Here is a 21871-nt window from a genome sequence, read left to right on the forward strand (position 1 = left end):
AACTCCAGTATAACATTTGATTACGTCTCTTGTTTGACACTTTAAAGGTTGAATTATATTTAAATTTGAGGAAAATCCACAGTGAAAAAGACATTAATGAATCATCGTACATAATCATGACATCTATATTGACCACAAATAATTGAGAATATGCTTAATAATAAAAAAGAATCAGCCAGGCTTAGAGCTACATTACATCTCATTTAGCTCACACTGTTATCCAAAGCAACCTACATACACTTTAATAGAGTGATAAAGTGACACAGTGAAATATAGTTAAAAAGTCTCGGTAAAGTCAAGAAAAAAATAGATGAAAGTATTTATTTTTAAACCGTTGTTTTCGTCTTATTTCCAGTGGAAAAAAGGTTTGTTTACCAACATATTTCATCATGTTTACATCAAAGGAACCCTGGAAGAGTATCACTTAAAACAAGTGTTATGAAAAAGTCACAAAAAAAGCCATAGTTGTTCAGTAATATGAAAAAAGAAATTACAAATATTGTGTGAAAACAGGATTCAAATAGTCATATTCTAATATCTCTGTATACAAATGTATAGCATAGTGTGACATACAAATAAATCGGTCAAAAGGTATAGGTTGATGGAAACAAATATATGACAGATTAAGGCTGGAGCCATGCGAGGACGATAACGCAAACGGACCGAAATCGATATCAAAAAAGTCTTCGGTCCACACGCAGTAGACACCAGAAACCTGTCAGTTCACACGAGACCGCTCGAAAGCGCTGGAGAAGCTGTAGTACATATGCCAGGCCTGTAAGTGGCGCTGTACTCCTGCCACAAAAGCATTATTTATTGAGCTTTAAAACAAATTGATAACGACTATATAATAATATAAGAATAAAAAACGGAGCCTCCTTTTTCCTCCCCCTCTTCTGAGAGCCCAGCAGCTGATCTCTGAGCGGGAGAGGCGGGGCTATTGCTTCAACGTTATCAGAAAATTATGGTATAGGCGTAAACACGGAGCCGTTTTCCCCCCCAGAGCGTTTCTTTTGCAGATCTGACCACCTTGGGACCCGTTATTTTTATCGTTTTATGCGTTTCCATGTCGGCCTCATGTGGCCGAACCGTCTATACAGTATCAGGGGTGCCCACACTGTTCTGGCTGGTGAGCTACTTTTGAAATGACCAGCTCACCGAGGTCTACCAACCAAAAATAAAATCCCAAATTGCAAGGGTTGCTGAATAACACGTTTTATTTATACATGGCATAACTACAATAGGGCTGCAACAAACGACTAATTTGATAATAAATTAATCTATCGATTAATGAAACGATTAATCGACTATTCGGACTATTACTGCCTTGCACAATTTCTCAAACGCTCTTATTTAGCCATCAACTTTTAGATTTAGCTTGAAGTTGTTTTAGGCATGTGGAAAACTTGATTCAAAAATACATATATTATTAAATGAACTAAACAAATTGTGAACAAAATTAACATTGCTTTTTATGAATTAAATAAATATTATTTCACATCAAAAGAAACAACAATGTTTTAACAAATCGTATTAAATAATCTGATGACAGAACTGTAAACAGAATATCTGAAACTTTAACAAAATAAAGAGTAACTCTGTTACCTCTAATCATTAACCCATGTTTGTTGCTGCTACTATACATAATACGTGATGTGGAAACGTTACTCGTGGCGGGTAACATTTAACCACACCCTGGAGTGCTTCTCTCCGCCATCTCCTCTGTGTGTTGCTGCATGTAGCAGCCGCGTATGTGTGTAAACTGCCCCGCCCCCTCGCACACAGACGTGAGAGAGATCTCGTCTCGATTGGAAAGATAGAAAATACAGCGACCATAGACGCATTTGTTTGTCTTTTTGCATGTTAGAAACGAGTTGGCGACACTAAGACTAAGAGATAATGTTTGTGTAGCAATAATACATGACCTTTCTCTTTCTCAACTCGCTACTCGGAGGGAAGTCGCTGTCATATGCCTTGTGAACACTCCGATAATGCCTCTCCACGTTACCTTTCTTTGGCAGAGCGACGCTTGCTTTACAAATAAGGCAAATAACCTTTGAATGTGACATCACAAAAAAAGATTCTCCCTCCCATTCTGTGTGGAAGTGGTATGTCTTTAGCTTTTTGCTCGGTCCCGCACTCATTTTGTTGTTTGCCTCTTAATTTGAGTTTTCCCAACACTTGACTGATTTTGTATCGCTTTGCATTCTGGGTTAACAGACTGGAAAGCGATAGGTCGCTTTTTCTGTCAATCAAGTAAACTCCTGAATTAAGTGGCAGGCAGGCCAAGGGAGGAGGGATCAAAACCTGTTTTGTCTATTTTAACGGAGCTGGATTTTTTGATTTTTATGAATGACTCGCGATTTACCAGCATTGCCCTCGACCGCGGTCGACGTACTGGGCACCTCCGGTCTATATGATAGAGAACTGTAGCGGATATGACCGTTATCGTCCTCGTGTGGCTCGGGCCTAAAAAAGTCTAGAAAAATAGAAAAAAGCCACACTTAGTATATATAAGTATGTCCAACGTATAACACAAATAACCTGGGTTTGGAACAGTAACATGTGACAAAAGTTGAGAATACATCATTATTTTTGATAAAATATTGTTAATATTCTTAGAAAAAGGCAAGATTTTGAAGTATGTCTTAAATCCTAAATTACAGAAAATGTTTAAGTCTTACCAAATACCAACAACCACTTCACAAAGTTCAAAACAGTTATTATGAAGTCAGCTAAATCCTTAAAGATCATATCTATATTAGTACGTTTCATGTGTAATATTTTTATATTTAAAAGAAAGATATTACACATAAAACACGTGCTAAATGCTGCTGCTGACTTTGGTTACTAAAAAAAAAGAAGACAGAAAAAACTATTTTCTAATCATAAATCTATCGATCATAAATCTATCGATTTAGATTTATGATTCGAAAATTATAAAAGTATATAACAGAACGTGATCTGTCTCTTCAATGTGTGTCAACCACAGACCTTACTTTGAGCTACTTTCCCAAATCCTATGGAGAAATTGCATTGCTTTTTGTCGAAGGAACCGGAAGTGGTAAAATGCTAACTTACTTCCGGGTTTTAGGACGCGTCACTGTGGCACTCTATACCGTAGACACACAGAAGCAATTTGGGCTTAAGTATCCTACACAAGGTCACTACAACTGGGTTGCGTTCCAATAGTCCATTTAGCTTAGGAACCTTCCTAACCGAGTGAAATGACCCGGAAGTACGTCAGTGGCAGCCATGATAAGTGCCGTTCCAATTCTCCAAATGAAAGGAAAGGAGGTTTCAAACTTCCTTTATAACCTCCTTTAGCTTAGGAACCATTGGACCTCCCTAACCGAAAGGAGAGGAGAAAATGCTGCCCCACAATGCCTTGCAGCCGCAGCATTTGACGTCACACAACAGTCGGCCGTTCACGGAAACAAACGATTATGACGGAGAAATTATATCATGAAAGTTACGGTGCTTATTAAGCTTTTTAAAACGTATGTGGTAAGTTGCCAAAGTGCTTTGTTTTGAACGTTCATCAGTATTATAATCAAAAAGAGAAATATGAACGTTAGTTTTTACTGAAATGATCAAATAAAGTCAACATTTCACTGAGCTGTGTGGGGTTTGTTCAACTTTTAAAAGATGTTTGAATGGTGATGTACACAGTGATAGATGTTAAGGACTAACGTTTATAATAAATACATTTGTATTGATTTTAAGATATTTTCATAGTTCATACAATCATACGTATTGGGATCATTTGTATTAATGTGGACCGGAGGGAGAGGGTAACGAGCATACATTTCACTTTCCTTTTTTATTTCCATTCCAACTTTGGTCATGAAGAATATGTTTCTCTGTTGTCCACGTTCATAAAGCATAAAGCAACAGCATCAGAGCACGGTGCAGAGTCTCTAGATGAGTTTACAGTAGACCCTCCTTCTTATTAAACATCCATGTTGTAGTCCGCTGTATAGAACACTGTAGTTTCCATAGTTTCCCCACAGCAGCAGACGCACACAATGACGTCCGCTGGCGCATCATAAACACGTGGGATAGTGAAAGTGCAGTCGGATTCTCTAAAGTACCGCAGTCTCTTCTCCTAAGTCCTTTTGAATTCTCCTATCCACTATCCCTTAACCCCGTGACGTTTCACTCAGAGGTCAAGGAATAGGAGATAGGGATAGAATTTAGGAGCCGATTTTTGGATTATCGGAACGCAACCCTAGTCTATCGCAGGGGTCGTCCAGCGGCTACCCCCCTGATTGGTTTACACCCATTCCCCCCCTTAGCCACACCGCCTTTGTTTGAGAGAGAATTAAACCATTGGGGGATGAAAGAAGGGCAACAAGTGGCTGGCTGATTAAACCGTAAGTCCTTCGGGCTCTCAGCCAATGAGTACAGAGATTATTCCTCTTGTCACACCATCTCTATCTGCAGAAGGCTAAAGGACAACCACTGACCTCCTTCTGTTCCTGTCTCTAGTTTTAATATTTCTCTCTATTTATAAATCACGCCGTCTTCTCTCTTCCTCTCTAAAACTCTCTGTTGTCCTCCTCCTCCTCCTCCTCTGTCAGGATGTATGACTCTCTGGATTTGCACCAGATCTCCTGTTCTTTAGGAGTTGGGGTGGTGAGTTAGCCAGTTAGCCGTTCATTAGCCTCAATCTCTTGAGTCATGCTTTGCCAGCTACTAGCTAACAGGAGTAAGCATTTTAGCCAATTAGCTAGTTAGCCGTTCATTAGCCTCAATCTCTTGAGTCATGCTTTGCCGACAATTAGCTAACGAGTCAGCCTTTTAGCCAGTTAGCTAGTTAGCATGCTCATCTTGTTTATCTCCATTCACGCTGTTAGCTGGCAGGCAATACATGTGTTGACAAGCTCGCCTGTATGTTTTCTGCTTCAGGGTTAAACTAGAGTGAGAGTTAAACTTTAAGTTAAAAGCGAGATAAAAAGGTTTATTTTTGCTTCTTTAATTAGTAACTTCAACACAATACAAAGTCCTGGTTCAGGGAGTAAATCAAACATCCTGTTTATTGTATATTCAGCAGTTTATATAATAAAATACAGCTATGCTGTGGAGTGACACGTGTCTGCACATGCGTTTTTAGGAAGCTTAACATCCATTAATAGAAACTGTCAGGTGTTTCAATTGAAGAGATTACTTCTCAGCATCTCAGCTAATGTGAACCCATTCATCTGTCCGGCCATACTCCATCCAGGCTTTCAGTTATTATCTCAGCTTCAGCGTTTTCATTCCAACATTCAGTTTTCTTATAAAGCTGAATCTATGTTTCGATGTATGAGCTGTTAAGTGCTTGACTTTTGAGATATAAGGCCTCAACCTCATAGAAAAGTCCTTCAATTAGATTTTTTTAAGAAGGTTTTGAAATAATTAAATTGTAATTTTCCCAGATATTAAATAACCCACTCTTAGTTTCCTTCTTCATGTCTCTCTGCCTCTGGCATTGTGACCAGATATCCTTATTTTATCCATAAAACAATGACTGACCTTCATAATCATTTAATTTGAATATTGTGCTTTTATTTTAAGTTCCATTGCGTGCTGACATGTAGACCTGCATTCAAACTAATGTCATCAAGCTTTTTAGTCTTGTGTTCCAGTTTCCCACGTGATCATCTGTATTTCTAGAGCATCTCTCTATCCAGCCACTACTGTCTATCGCACTCATTTTAAATAGCATACATTTGCTTGACAAGGCGTCTTTTACTATGGCCTATTTAGAGAAAGCCTCCAGCAGTTGTGTCTCTGTGTGTGTTGCTCCTGCTGTAGTGTTTGTTGTTGGTGCAGACGGCAGGATGTTTATTTGTTATTGCCTGCTGTGTTTCTCAGGAGCACGATGTGGAGACAGCCCACGGTGTGCTGCACGTTACCATGAGGGGAGTTGCTAAGGGCAACCGACCCACAATCCTCACCTACCATGACATCGGACTCAACCGTGAGTCAAGATTCACACACATCATACAGTACATGCGGCTCAGAGGGAAAACATGTGAGGACTTAACATGGTGTGTGTGTGTGTGTGTGTGTGTGTGTGTGTGTGTGTGTGTGTGTGTGTGTGTGTGTGTGTGTGTGTGTGTGTGTGTGTGTGTGTGTGTGTGTGTGTGTGTGTGTGTGTGTGTGTGTGTGTGTGTGTGTGTGTGTGTGTGTGTGTGTGTGTGTGTGTGTGTGTGTGTAGATAAGTCTTGTTTCAACAGCCTGTTTAACTACGAGGACATGCAGGAAGTCACACAGCACTTCTCCGTTCTGCATGTTGATGCGCCAGGACAGCAGGAAAACGCTCCTGTGTTCCCCACCGGGTAACACACACACACACACACACACACACACACACACACACACACACACACACACACACACACACACACACACACACACACACACACTGAACAAAGAAACCTAACACACTCACTGTCCTCTGCTTGGTATTAACACATGTGCACAAGTCCCTCAACATTTTTCACTGGGTGACACACACACACACACACCCACACACACACACACACACACACACACACACACACACACACACACACACACACACACACACACACACACACACACACTTGATGTTATTCATCACTAAATAGGGTTCACCATTAAAACATCGGTGTGGAAGTACAACAGAAGGACAAAAAAGGATACTATGATTGCAGTTGTCCTATTATTTGAATTGGACTCCCTTCAAAATCAGATTTTATATCCTTTTGTCATATTAATGTTTTTGAATAAAAAAACGAATCTAAAGTGAGTAGAACAAAGCATAGGGAACTTAAAGATAATTATCTTGTGTCTAGTTGTGTTGGCAGCTTAATATTTAAAACCATTTTTCTTTATAAAAGTCTGTGGCAGTTGTCTTTGTTATAGGCGTGTGTGTGTATTCTTTTAATACTTGCAAGCAGACACCTCCACCAAAGAGTGTGTCTGCTTGCGAGCATTAAAAGAAGATCTAAAAATACTTTATATCGATATTCTGTTCCTTTGCATATTTGCCTAACTCATCTTTTACTCTAAGACCGCAGCTGATTTTAAGTTTCTACAGCATTTGGGGGCTCGTCCGGGATCGCTCGCTCTGGATATAATCCTGATGGTGGTTTTGGTCCCCACGTCTTTGCCGTAACCTTTTACCGGGGCTTCATTCAACCTCACTACGACATCGTATTCATCTATACGGGAGCCCAGAGACTTGTTGAACAGGATTCCCCCGTTGCCCACAATGATGCATCTTTTACAGCTGAGACTGTCCAGATGCTCCCCGAGTCCGTAATTTGTTGTGGCAGTGACAATGCTGTCTATGACTCTCTCTTGTGTTTTGAATCCAAACGGAGGTAAGTAATTGCTGACTTGTGCAAGACGTTTGAAGTTTCGATCAAGAAACATGGGTGCTGGTTTCATGAACTTAGGATAGATGGTGGTCATCTTGGCTGCTGCGTATCCCGGCTTGCACACTCCTTCGCTGAGGTTGCCATACTTGTAAGCCAACTCCTGTGAACGTTTTGTGTCCAGCTGCAGCAGAAAGCCCTGCTTATCATACAAAGTTCCTCTTTGAAGACCATCTGTCTGAGCCACTTGAAATCCAGTGGTTTGAAAGCGGAAAAAACAAAAAGGGAGTCTTTTTCATAGTTGTCGCTCTTCTACCACTGGATTTCAACTGACTCAAACAGATGGTCGAAACTTCAAACGTCTTGCAAAAGTCAGCAATTACTTACCTCCATTTGGATTCAAAACACAAGAGAGAGTCATAGACAGCATCCTCGCTGCCACAAAATATTACGGACTCAGGGAGCATCTGGACCGTCTCAGCTGTAAAATATGCATCATTGTAGGCAACGGGGGGAATCCTGTTCAACTAGTCTCTGGGCTCCCGTATAGATTACATTACATGAGATTACACTACATGTCACTTTTTAGACGCTTTTATCCAAAGCGACTTACATATTCAATACTGTGGGCAATCCCCACAGGAGCAATTTGGGGTGAAGTGTCTCAGGGACACAACAACATGCTGACTGCAGTGGGGTTTGAACCTGTTCCCAACACCAACGCACTACCCACTGCACCACACGCCGTAGATGAATACGATGTCGTAGTGAGGTTGAATGAAGCAGTGTTAATTTTGGCATCTGTTTTTGATTTAGTCTTAGTCTTTAGACGAAAATGGTTATTAGTTTTAGTCACATTTTAGTCATTTCTATCCTTCATAGTTTTAGTCTAGTTTTAGTCGACGAAAACTCAAAACGTTTTAGTCTACTTTTAGTCGATGAAAAATTACATTTTAGTCAACTTTTAGTCAAAATGTTTTCTCTCTTTAAACCAATTCAGTTAGGCAAATACAGGTATCGGAAATTGGAATCAATGTGACAGGATCAATTGTTGAAATTCGTAAAGCAACATTTCACTCTCTTAACACTTTACTTGTGTAATATCTAGGGATGGGTATCGTTAAGGTTTTCTACGGTACTAGTCTTATCGATTCTGCTTATCGATCCGGTACTTTAACGGTATTCTTGTATTTCCTTTTTGTTATTTTTTAAAGGGAAAAACTAACAAATTGTTAACCGAATGAATTGCTTTATTTAAATGTGAAACAAATGAAATATATATAATTATGTTAAAATATTGTACTGTACTTGAGTAAAATGTTGAGGTACTTGCACTTTACTGGAGTATTTAAATGTGTTGCTATTGTGTACTTCTACTCCACAACATGCATTTAATAGCTTTAGTTGAATGGATGAATGATGTGAAATCTAATCAAGTGTTAAATCAGACTTTAGTTCCACCTGGAGTAAATTCACAAGCTACCCTGCAGTATACAAAGTCCTTCAAACTTGAAGGACTCCAGCATCAGCATGTGTCCCTTCTAAACGCTCCGTCCCCGGCAGATCTCTGTGTGCCACTGCAGCATGTATGTTAGGCCCCGCCCCCCCGGGCCCGCACACAGAGAGACACAGAGAGATCGCTCTTCTGGAGTGAAGAAAGCAGAAATAATGATATTGCAAGTTAGAAACGTAAGATGCATTTTGACAGACAAGACGGACACTTGGGGGAAAATACCCTGCATTTTGATTGTCCAATAGTCCACCATTAACACCTTAGTCCCGTCTCGTCTCGTCAACTAAAAACTAAATATACATTTCATCAAAGTTTTCATTATCAAGAATCTATTTTTAGCTCGTCATCGTCTCGTCTCGTCTTAGTCATGTAAAAAAGGTCGTTGACGAACATTTTTCGTCATAGTTTTCGTTGACGAAATGAACACTGGAATGAAGCCCTGGTAAAAGGTTACGGCAAAGACGTGGGGACCAAAACCACCATCAGGATTACCTATCCAGAGGGAGCAATCCCGGACGAGACCCCAAATGTCGTAGCAACTTAAAATCAGCTGCGGTCTTACGGCCCGTCCACACAGCGGCGTGCGTTGAAGCTTCAACGCTTCTGCCCATTCACTTTGAATGGGGTGACGTCACGCATCGCCGCAAAAGTTGAGCAATGTTCAACTTTTGAAGCTTCGACGGAAGCGTCAGCCAATCGAATCAAATGCCAGTACAAGCTCTAGCCAATCAAACCGCTGCTTGTGTGTCCGGGGCGGGAGATTCAGGTGATTGGTTGTTGGTCTAGTTTCAGACATGCCCGCCGGCAAGCGACAACGCACGCCGCTGTGTGGACGGGCCGTTAGAGTAAAAGATGAGTTAGGAAAATATGCAAAGGAACACAATATCAATATAAAGTATTTTGAGATCTTCTTTTAATGCTTGCAAGCAGACACCCCCACCAAAGAGTGTGTCCTGTTCTGTTCTGTTCCAGTCACTCTTATAGGGAAACATGCAAACCCACATAACATGACAACATCATGTGAGGCCAGGTGTTTGCCTTCTGGCACAGCACTGTATGCTAAAACTCACACCCCTCAAAGAACAATGGGATACACAGATAACCCCTATCATAAATGCTATCTCTCTTCCTGTAGTGTCCTAAAAACCCCTTCCAGAGACATCTGTTTATCACACAAACATTCACATGACAGTCTCATGATGCAGCAGTTACATTTCATTTAGGATTACACTGTATTAAGCTTTACTACCATAATTGCCATAACAGTACGTGTGTGTGTGTGTGCAGGTACCAGTACCCCACCATGGATGAGCTGGCGGAGATGCTGCCATCTGTCCTGACACAGCTTCAGTGAGTTTTTGTGATGCATGATGGGTAATTTAGTAGGAACAGACGGTTTGTCAGTTCACCAGAATGTACTGTGTGTGTGTTTTCACTATCAGGGTGAAGTGTGTGATTGGCATCGGTGTGGGAGCTGGAGCCTACATCCTCACCAAGCTGGCTGTGAGTATAATCTGCCCTCCACACACACACACACACACACACACACACACACACACACACACACACACACACACACACACACACACACACACACACACACACACACACACACACACACACACACTACACACACACACACACACACTTACATACATGTTGATGGTGTTGATGATGTGTGTTTCAGCTGAATGAGCCCACTCTGGTGGAGGGGTTGGTTCTGATCAACGTGGACCCGTGTGCAAAGGGCTGGGTGGACTGGGCTGCCGCTAAGGTAGTTTGACAAAAATAATCTAAACTTAAGGTCAAAGGGCCAGTTGCATAAAATATCTTTAATATCAAATGCATTGCTTACTAAATACCCTTAGTTACCCAAGATACCTCTAACTTTGTCTAATGACCTAGCAGACAAGTCTCAAAGGAAAATGATCTGATATGAATACAAAATGTGGTGTTTTTGTTCCCTGCAGCTGAGCGGCTGGACGAGCAACGTGGTGGACGACATCATGGGACATCACTTCAGCGCTGTGAGGGAACACTTTGTTTACAAGAACCACAGATTTGAAGAAGCATTTATGAGTCTCCCTTGAACTGTGTGTGTGTGTGTGTGTGTGTGTTTGTGTGTGTGTTTAGGATGAGTTATCAGACAACATGGAGATCGTCCAGACGTACAGACTCCACATCTCTCAGGATATACCGCTGGAGAACCTGTCCATGTTCTACAACAGCTACGACAGGTAGGGAACACTCACAGGAAGTTAGCTAGGTGTTAGCATAACAGGGAACCATGTTGGCTACTATTAGCAATTCATTAACATTGATTAAATGCAGGGACAGGGAACACAATATTACAGGTTATGTAACGCTGGATAAGTTTGATATTTTCCCAAGATAGCCTTACTCTTACATCATACACTACTGTACACTCAGGCCACTGCTATATAAACGTCTCTATGAACCTGTGAACTTTGCTATCTTTACATTAATTAGTCAGAGTTGATGTGGAGCGAGGGTTATAAAACAAATACCCCGAGACATGGCCGCCCTTTATCACATTGTTATTGTTTTTTGTTGGTGGTATGTAGGCCTGGTTTGTAGCAATGCAAGCTTAAATTAGCCAAACCAAGCTTGTTTGTTATGTTGCAATTAATAGTTTTTGTGATTCAAACTTTAAGGACATTAATAATCTTCACCGAATTCCTCCGGTTTTTGAAAACATCTGACAGAAATTCAAATATTTTTCAACATGTATTTATTAAGAATGAATGTGTAGATCCTCTTGGCCAATGTTGACAGACCTTCATAGCGAACATTCGTCCAAAACAGGATCATTGTAAATATTTGTACACTTGGCTTGTTAGTCTAATTATACATTTTTTTTAATTTTCAAATGAGTTTGTTAAATGTATTAGTAAGGGGAAAGAAAGGATGATGATGATGGTCATGATGAATGTAGGTGAGACAGGAAAGCATAGATAGAGAGGTGAGAGGAAGACATGTAGGTGAGACAGGAAAGCATGGACAGAGAGGTGAGAGGAAGACATGTAGGTGAGACAGGAAAGCAGGAACAGAGAGGTGAGAGGAAGACATGTAGGTGAGACAGGAAAGCATGGACAGAGAGGTGAGAGGAAGACATGTAGGTGAGACAGGAAAGCAGGAACAGAGAGGTGAGAGGAAGACATGTAGGTGAGACAGGAAAGCATGGACAGAGAGATGAGAGGAAGACATGTAGGTGAGACAGGAAAGCAGGAACAGAGAGGTGAGAGGAAGACATGTAGGTGAGACAGGAAAGCATGGACAGAGAGGTGAGAGGAAGACATGTAGGTGAGACAGGAAAGCATGGACAGAAAGGTGAGAGGAAGACATCTAGGTGAGACAGGAAAGCAGGGACAGAGAGGTGAGAGGAAGACATGTAGGTGAGACAGGAAAGCATAGATAGAGAGGTGAGAGGAAGACATGTAGGTGAGACAGGAAAGCAGGAACAGACAGGTGAGAGGAAGACATGTAGGTGAGACAGGAAAGCAGGAACAGAGAGGTGAGAGGAAGACATGTAGGTGAGACAGGAAAGCATGGACAGAGAGGTGAGAGGAAGACATGTAGGTGAGACAGGAAAGCAGGGACAGAGAGGTGAGAGGAAGACATGTTGGTGAGACAGGAAAGTAGGAACAGAGAGGTGAGAGGAAGACATGTAGGTGAGACAGAAAAAGCAGGGACAGGGAGGTGAGAGGAAGACATGTAGGTGAGACAGGAAAGCATGGACAGAGAGGTGAGAGGAAGACATGTAGGTGAGACAGGAAACCAGGGACAGAGAGGTGAGAGGAAGACATGTAGGTGAGACAGGAAAGTAGGAACAGAGAGGTGAGAGGAAGACATGTAGGTGAGACAGGAAAGCATGGACAGAGAGGTGAGAGGAAGACATGTAGGTGAGACAGGAAAGCATGGACAGAGAGGTGAGAGGAAGACATGTAGGTGAGACAGGAAAGCATGGACAGAGAGGTGAGAGGAAGACATGTAGGTGAGACAGGAAAGCATGGACAGAGACGTGAGAGGAAGACAGCAGAGAGGAGGACAGGCAAGGAGTCTTGAAGCATTTTTATTCAAAGTAATTCCCAATAAACTACATCTCTGCAAATGAAAGTCTAAAGGCCTTCCCGTGTCAGCGCTAAATAAAGCTCAGACTCTTAAGCACCGCTGCTGTCCTCAGGGAACAGCTGATTAATATTATTACCGCTGCTCTCTCATAACAATGAGATGCCAAAATAAATGTGTGTGTGTGTGTGTGTGTGTGTGTGTGTGTGTGTGTGTGTGTGTGTGTGTGTGTGTGTGTGTGTGTGTGTGTGTGTGTGTGTGTGTGTGTGTGTGTGTGTGTGTGTGTGTGTGTGTGTGTGTGTGTGTGTGTGTGTGTGTGTGTGTGTGTGTGTGTGTGTGTGTGTGTGTGTGTGTGTGTGTGTGTGTGTGTGTGTGTGCGTTAGCCGTACTGAGTTGCAGATGGAGCGGCCGCTCGTTGGTCTGAATGAAGACACAGTCACCACACTCAGGTATCATTACTCGTTTCTTCCCTTCATTTAACAATTATACATTTTTACCAACAATCCTGTTACCTCTTATCTGACGTGTGTGTCAGGTGTACCTCTCTGCTGGTGGTTGGAGACACGTCGCCTGCTGTTGAGGTCGTGGTGAGTGTCTGCCCAGTTTCCTTGACAACAGCCAGTAGATGACGTCACAATGTTGTAAATAAAGAGTGTGTGTGTGTGTGTGTGTGTGTGTGTGTGTGTGTGTGTGTGTGTGTGTGTGTGTGTGTGTGTGTGTGTGTGTGTGTGTGTGTGTGTGTGTGTGTGTGTGTGTGTGTGTGTGTGTGTGTGTGTGTGTGTGTGTGTGTGTGTGTGTGTGTGTGTGTGTGTGTGTGTGTGTGTGTGTGTGTGTGTGTGTGTGTGTGTGTGTGTGTGTGTGTGTGTGTGTGTGTGTGTGTCTGCTCTGCAGGTGGAGTGTAACTCGAGACTGAACCCCACCAAGACGACCCTGCTCAAGGTACCTGTCTGTCTCTCTGGTCACTCCACTGTCATCACAGCTGTCGTCAGTTTGTGATGTTCACACTTCCAATCATTAATCAACCATAAAGAAGAACAAAATGCATTTCTTCTCCTTTAGATTATAGTCCTTTTTATAATATAATAATAATAATGTATATATTTATTTTTGTTTAATGTTGTTTTTGTCAGTGTCAGGTATAATGTCTAAGAAGTATTAAACTACCTTTACAAAGATACTATTGGTTAAGTTCAGTTTTTCAATCGCAGAAAATACTTTGTATTTAGTTTCAGTTTAGAACAATATCTTTCAATGCTTATTTTCATCACCAAGTAAAGGATGGAAACCGTAGTTTGTACATCTAGAGGAGCCGTGTGCTCACCATCTTCTTTGTCTCTCGATTAGATGGCAGACTGCGGAGGACTTCCTCAGGTGGTGCAGGTGAGCCACTCACTGCCTCATCATGTGTTTACACTGACATCCTCATATTTACTGTGAAAGACATACTAGATGCTGTGATGGTTATTTTGTCCATGCTGGCAGAGATAACATTAGATGCTGACGCAGGGAGACAAAGTACCCAGTCCACTTTCTATGTATTCAAAAGTTTGTCATAACATTAATACGAGGTTACAGCAGTTCAATCAGGAGAGACGGTTTTGATGTAAGAATACATATTCATTGCCAGGAACACACGAATGAATGTAATGGAGTTTTGGCGATTAGGCCCCGTAGTGCAGGAGTATCATTCGGGAGGGGAGAACCGATCTGATGAAACCTCCCGGGGTCTAGAGACACTGGTGGTGCTGAATGGATAGTTGGAGTCAGTCTGAAGGGGAGGGGCTTAGCTTGACCCTGGATTCTGAGAGACAGGAGGTGAAAAGGGGGGGGGGAGGGTTGCGTCGAGTCACCTGAAATGACAGCTGTCAGAGGGGAGAGCAGATTTAAAAGGGTTAGCAGAGCGCTATGATAGGCTTGTGAGAATAGAGCGAAGTGATTGGTTAAGGTGGGGAGTGACGCCTCCGATCACATATTGAGAGGAGAGAGAATAGTAAAATAGAAATAGTCAATTTGACTCTTTTTTTCAAAATGTTACTTTTTTTTAAAATGTCACTTATTTTCTTCGATTTCAACTTTTTTCCAGAATTTGGCTTTTCTTTTTTAATCATTTTGTGATATTCTCACTGAAGAGACATGCAATTGTTTGCCTCAGACTTCTGCTTTCAGACGTAGTTAATTATGAAGTTATTACCCTATCTGATAATAATCCAATGCAGAGGCAATCATGTAATATAATACATTATTTTATATATTTATATATGTATTTTTGATATAGTCTTAAAGATACAACCGGCCCTTGGAGTGCAGCCCTAATACTGATGTGGCCTGCGATCAAATTGAGTTTGACCCCCCTGCCTTAGATGCACGAGTGACTGGACCCTACACTCTTCCATAAGTGGGTCAAAAAGGACCCGTATTAGAATAATATGTGTTTTTATGCCATTTTTGTCATTTTGGTTGAGATCGCTTGTATAATATTTAGTATTATATTTTGGTTCACACTACAAATATTTTATATTTAATTTTATATTTAAAAAAAACGTTTTGAACATATCGATGCAAAGATCTCCGCTATTCTGAGACCCTCACAGTATTCCAGTCCCTTTTCAAAACTCATCTCTTCTCCTCTGGTCTACTCATAGCCCACCCCCCATCAATCCATGCTGGTTGATCAAGTTTGATAGTCCTATACCCCCAACCCTAACCTTCCCTTATATTGTAAAGCGATGTTGAGTCTTTGAAAAGCCCTATAAAAATACAATGTATTATTATTATTATTATTATTATTATTATTATTATTATACTGACAGGTGTCAGATGTTGCTGTGTAAAATGATCTTCCTGAGAGGTGTCACTTGTGATGTAGTCTTTGTGGTCCACAGTGAATGTATTCCTGACAGCAACAGGTGATAAGAATCGAAGGTTCCCAGAGGATCCCATAGAAAATGCACGCGGGTCATTTTTGACCCACTTATGGAAGCTTGGGGTAGAAATACAAAGACTACAATTTCTTAAAATGTAAATTAAAAATGTGAATGGCATGATATCCAAAACATGTTTTTTGAGGAATAGCTGGAATATGAAATGATAAAAAAAATATAATTACAAAGAAGATACTTCAAGAAAACCACCTCACGGGTCCAAGAAGACCCACTTATGCATCTAAGGGTTAAGTGTTGGAGTAGGCAGAGCACCCTGTCATTTACAGGGCAGTGTATTGGTGAAAGCATGGTCACATTAACAGGGAATTGTGTACTCCAAATATTCTGGAAAACACTCATTTGTCTTTCTCTGACCAAAGAGGAATAATTCTCCATAACTACAATTAGAATTACTTTAGGGAGGGACTACTTCACTGCCTGTGTGGAAATGAGTGAGACCAGTTAAATTACTGTGACCGCAAGGCACACTAGAAAACATTTTAATCAATCCTTTAACGGTCAGTATGCTGGATTGTACAAATTGTGAATGTTCACACTGGAAGAAGTACAACAACCTCCTTTCATGTTGCTTTTTGAAAAATAAAGAATGATAAATCAATTTAGGGAAAAAGTAAGGCTATTAAAAAGTATTTAACGGCATTTTCCAAGGTATTACATTTTGTAGCTTGTTTTCAATAAGTATCTAAATGGTCCAAAGAGGTTGTATTCTACAGTCTGCCTGAATGTAATCATTGCGTAGGTGTGTAGTGTGATTCTGTGTAGTTTATTTATGGCATCCCGTTGGATTTGACGTCATCTGAACAGGACATCGCGCGCTCACTGCTTGATAGCGCGCGAAGGTCCGTTTACGCCGGTTGTTAAACAACATCGTTATGGGGAAATGCACGTTTCCGTCCAAATGGTTTGAAGATAAGGAGGAAGGACAATCAATACTGTATATAGTCAATGTGAGGTAAAGTGTGTCGCCAAGGTAACTGGTTGAAACTCCAAGTGGCGATGAGGTCTTAAAATGTATAGAAAGGGTCCAAAGATCCAAAAATACTTTAAAGATCCAAAAATACTTTAAAGTTCCAAAAATAACGTAAATTCCAAAAATACTTAAAGTTCCAAAAATATCGTAAATTACAAATATACTTAAAGTTCCAAAAATAACGTAAATTCCAAAAATACTTAAAGTTCCAAAAATACCGTAAATTCCAAAAATATTTAAAGTTCCAAAAATACCGTAAATTCCAAAAATACTTAAAAGTTCCAAAAATACTTCAAGTTCAAAAAATACCGTAAATTCCAAAAATACTTAAAGATCCAAAAATACCGTAAATTCCAAAAATACTTAAAGTTAAAAAAATACCGTAAATTCCAAAAATACTTAAAGTTCCAAAAATACTTCAAGTTCAAAAAATACTGTAAATTCCAAAAATACTTAAAGATCCAAAAATACTTAAAGTTCCAAAAATACCGCAAATGGTTGGAAGATAAGGAGGAAGGACAATCAATACTGTATATAGTAAATATGAGGTAAAGTGTGTCGCCAAGGTAACTGGTTAAAACTCAGATGAGGTCTTAAAATGTATGGAAAGGGTCTTAAAAAAGGTCTTAAAAGGTTTTACATTTGACTTCAGGGTTCCTGCATGTAACCTGATTAATGTTTTATGAATGATCAGCCGGTCTGACTGCAGTGTGTTTCTCTTTCCTCAGCCTGGAAAACTAGCAGAAGCCTTCAAGTATTTTGTCCAGGGGATGGGCTACAGTGAGTAGCTTCTTTACATTTTGCTGCAAGATCACACTCTTCCGTAGCTTTAAGAAGAACACATTTTCCCCACGTGTATATCTAGGAGGAGATATCAGAATTTCTAGCTAACACATCAATTAGACTGAGGGAATATACTTTGGTTTTTGTAACTTTCTGTTGGTCTTTGTCTCTGTCAACATGTTCCTGGTATATGTCCTAACCTCTTAACTCTTTCTCTGTGTTTTACTATCGTCACATTTCAGTGATTTATAGGCTTATTGAAACAGGACTAGTTTTACTTTATGTGATTTGGAAATTCCTCCTGATATCTTTTGTATTGTATTCAAAATAGGGGTCACTCGCTAATACCAAGCTCGGCTTCAGTGGATGAAAGCTTAACTAAGGACTGTTTTTTAATATGTTTAACTGAATGAAACCTATAACTGATATGTTATGCTAAGCTGCTCAAACACTGTGTGTGTGTGTGTGTGTGTGTGTGTGTGTGTGTGTGTGTGTGTGTGTGTGTGTGTGTGTGTGTGTGTGTGTGTGTGTGTGTGTGTGTGTGTGTGTGTGTGTGTGTGTGTGTGTGTGTGTGTGTGTGTGTGTGTGTGTGTGTGTGTGTGTGTGTGTGTGTGTGTGTGTGTCTGCAGCTGTGCTTCAACACTAACTGTAAGTAGCAGTTTGCAGTGACTTACTACTCACTATACAGCAGCAGAGTATGAATCGTGTGTGTCCCCGCTCTTGTGTAACTACAGTGATCTTTCAACCTGTCCTCCTTCTTTCCTGCTCTGGTTCTTCTTCTCTCTTTGTCTTTGTTTCCTCCAGTCCCTCATGTTGTATTAAACCGCCTGAGCAGCCAATCAGGTATCAGGATTTAAACCAGAATCTAACCCCCACCCCCCCCCACCACCACCATGTTCATCTTTGTTTCTTTGCTCTCTTGTTATTCCTTTGTGTGTGTGTGTGTGTGTGTGTGTGTGTGTGTGTGTGTGTGTGTGTGTGTGTGTGTGTGTGTGTGTGTGTGTGTGTGTGTGTGTGTGTGTGTGTGTGTGTGTGTGTGTGTGTGTGTGTGTGTGTGTGTGTGTGTGTGTGTGTGTGTGTGTGTGTGTGTGTGTGTGTGTGTGTGTGTGTGTGTGTGTGTGTGTGTGTGTGTGTGTGTGTGTGTGTGTGTGTGTGTGCCTGCATGTTGTTGATCGAGTGGTTTTTTTCTTCTGCAGTGGAATTACCCAGCAGGCTTTGCTGCTGCATGCCATCACACTATTGACACTCATCGTCACATCTGATAGTTTAGAACTGCTCATGTCTGTTGGATCAAACTCGCATCCCACAATAACATGAACTGAAAACTATGAGTAGAATAAAAACAGAAAATATCACATCTGTTTTTGTATACATTTCTCTCTATGGAGATGCTATGTTATGGCATGAAGTTTTAAAAGCCCGTAAGCAACCGGGTCAACGTTCCCTAGTTTTGCAAACTAGAGAATGTCATCATGGTGTTGAATTGTTGACAACATGATGACAACCGGCTCAGGTCAAGATGTAAGAATGATCACATTTGACATCTCAACAGCCTCACCGGCCTGGTATTTCCCAATTGGTGCATCCCCTCCCGTGAACCTGCTCCATTGGTTTCCTGTCTCTAACATGTCTAAACCCCCCCCCCCCCCTCAGTGCCGACAGCTGGCATGACCCGGCTGGTGCGCTCCAGAACTCACTCGGCCTCCAGCGTGGGCTCGGCCGAGGGCGCCCGCAGCCGCAGTACCACCACCACGCTGCCAGAGGGCGCCACCATCCCCGGACACATGGCAGAACAGACCATCGAGATGACTGCGTAGGACTCTCCCTGCTCTGTTCTCTCTCTCTTCCTCCTGATGCTGCGTGCGCCTGAAACTTTCCTTCTCTGTGTCGGACGCAGCCAAACATTTCTAACGTTGTAGTCGTTCTTCCTAATAATGAAAAGGTCACATCTATTATGAAAGTAGGTTTAAAAAAAAAAAAAACCTGTTGCTCTTTAGTATGTCAGGTAACTTCCTTCCCCCTGGAGCCATGCTGTTGCCGTGGTGACGCTGTAGATGTAACTGTACATGGAGCTGGTTCATATTTACAGTTGTGTTGTGTTTTCAGTAGATTAACCAGACCTTCATTTCTCTTCCCTTAGTTTGGGCATGATCCCTCCTTCTTTTTATTATTACTCTTATTATAATCGTTATTACTTTGTTACGACTCTTGTTGTTGGTGTTGTTTGCTATGAAGCTCGTTTCTGAAACTCTTTTCCTAAAATTACGGTTACTTAAAGGGACTATTTCACCAAAAATAATCATACGAAATAACCTAACTACTTACTGCCCTGGAATGCCAGACAAAAGATCTATTTTGTAGGGAGACTGAACTGAAAATGGAGTGCAGGCTGACTGAAAAGCCTCTCTTTGGGCTCTTTTTGCAGGATTACCAGGTGTATTGATATTATGACAGCAAAATAATATTAAAATATCTCAAATAAAATCATATATGAAGCTACACTGCATTGGGGCCATTGTAGGTTAAAAAAAACATTTTAAAAGGGAAGGGGGGTTTTAAGATACACATTTGCTAGAAAGTATGAGAATGAAAAGGTCACATTTACAAGAAAAAACTGAAAACAAATTGATAAAAAAATCTTTTGTGTCACCAAGTTTGCAGATGATCAGTTTTGAAAACGCTCTATAATTCTTAAAACAGCCCAAATATCTCTGAATCAGCTGCAGTTGGTAGTTATTTTATCAGCATGAAGACGTGTTTGTCTACTGATCAAACCTAAAGATAAGGGCAACGTTTATTTCTGTGAACGGGCAGATGTGTGTCTGTTATTCCAGGCTTCAGAGGGTTAATAGATTCTGAAGCGCATCATTTAAAAAAGATGATCTTAACTTTATCCTCTGGAGGGGATCCTGAAGTCTTCCTCTTACTCTACTCATTGTTCATTCGGCCGTCAGCAGCATGCTCGTGGTGGAGTTTTGGCATGAAGTCTGTACCGTGCTCTCACAGTGAGTCTGAGATGTTGCTCAGCTGTGAACCTGCCTCTCAACTCAAGAAACCTCCACGTAAAAAAACAATAGAGACGCTTGAACTTGAATTGTTTTCCACGTTGTGTAGCCGTTTTGTTTCTCTGGACTGAAAGCATTCAGCAGGGTTGTTGATAATTGAATGTTATTGGTATTTGTTGGTCTTAAAGGTGGGGTAGGTAAGAATGGAGAAACCAGCTCGAGTGCACTAGAATTTGAAAGTATGCAGCCGAAAAAAATCTGCCCCTTCCTTCAGACTTCCTTACAGAGCCCCTCCTCCAACACACACGAACGTGCACATGACCAATGAGGGCACGAGATAAGTTTGTGCACAGGTGGAAGGCTGACAGGCAGGTAGGCCATCCAGTTACTTTAGCCGGGCCGGCTAAAATGATTGGTCGTGCTTTTTACAACGCCACGGCTTCCACAGATGACGTTTTTTATATATATATTTATTGTCAAAGCATTTAATGTATTTATTGCTATCGGGATGTTAAGAGCATTCCATGGAATATAACAAAAAGTGTTTCTGAAGTTAATTACCTACCCTATCTTTAAGTGACATTGATTTGATAACTTGCACTTTAAATGTCACTGTTGGAGACATGTTGCTTGTCCTGCTGATGTTGGTTTCTGTAGAGACACGTTATGATGCTGAACTTTTCCGTACTGATAACATTTAAACAGTTCTCTGGTGAGACGCTGCCCCCTGCTGGAGGACTGAATAGCAGCTCCTCGAACAAAAAACACATCCTGGTATTTTGACTCTTATTTGAATTATGTAACACTTCTTTAAATCAAAAACATTCAGATCTTAGAGAGGGGGTTTCTAAACTAACAGGGTCGACCGCAGACTCAAAGTCAAATATTAACATGTTATTCTATATTTACACTAATTGTATTACTGCCGTCTGTTACTGTTACTAATATTTATTACTGAAACTATTACTTTTGAGATTTGTACTGAAGCATTGGTAGCTGTTACTCTTGAGGTTTGTTGTTCCATGACTTTTATTGTAAACACGGTTTATAATGAAATAAAGCTCGTTAATATCCCAAACTTTGGTTTGACTTTAATATTCAGCAGCGGGGGGGGGAAGAGATATTCCGATTATTTACTTAAGTTGGAATCAGGTAGCGCTTTACATTAAGAGCCTTGTATGAAGCAGCAGTTATTATACATATATATTATTAAACAATCC

At 40.9% G+C, this 21871-nt stretch overlaps 1 protein-coding gene across 4 annotated transcripts in view; it reads left to right on the forward strand.

The window, feature by feature from the left end:
• The window catches only part of LOC307036647 (protein NDRG3-like), a 24968-nt gene extending 3239 nt beyond the window's left edge, over positions 1-21729 (forward strand). The window contains exons 4-18 of one of the 4 annotated variants that reach the window (XM_079677150.1): positions 5860-5965; positions 6206-6326; positions 10150-10212; positions 10305-10365; positions 10550-10636; positions 10833-10889; positions 10996-11099; positions 13335-13400; positions 13487-13538; positions 13843-13890; positions 14296-14331; positions 17592-17643; positions 18276-18294; positions 18451-18489; positions 19300-19383. In XM_079677150.1, coding sequence (XP_079533276.1) covers positions 5860-5965; positions 6206-6326; positions 10150-10212; positions 10305-10365; positions 10550-10636; positions 10833-10889; positions 10996-11099; positions 13335-13400; positions 13487-13538; positions 13843-13890; positions 14296-14331; positions 17592-17643; positions 18276-18292 — 870 coding nt within the window. In that variant the 3' untranslated portion in view covers positions 18293-18294; positions 18451-18489; positions 19300-19383. The other 3 variants (XM_079677148.1, XM_079677151.1, XM_079677149.1) reach the window with 3 other exon arrangements.
• Positions 21730-21871: the final 142 nt, after the last annotated feature.

The sequence above is a fragment of the Notothenia rossii genome (genome assembly GCF_949606895.1).
Source record: "Notothenia rossii genome assembly, chromosome: 4".
NCBI lineage: Eukaryota > Metazoa > Chordata > Actinopteri > Perciformes > Nototheniidae > Notothenia > Notothenia rossii.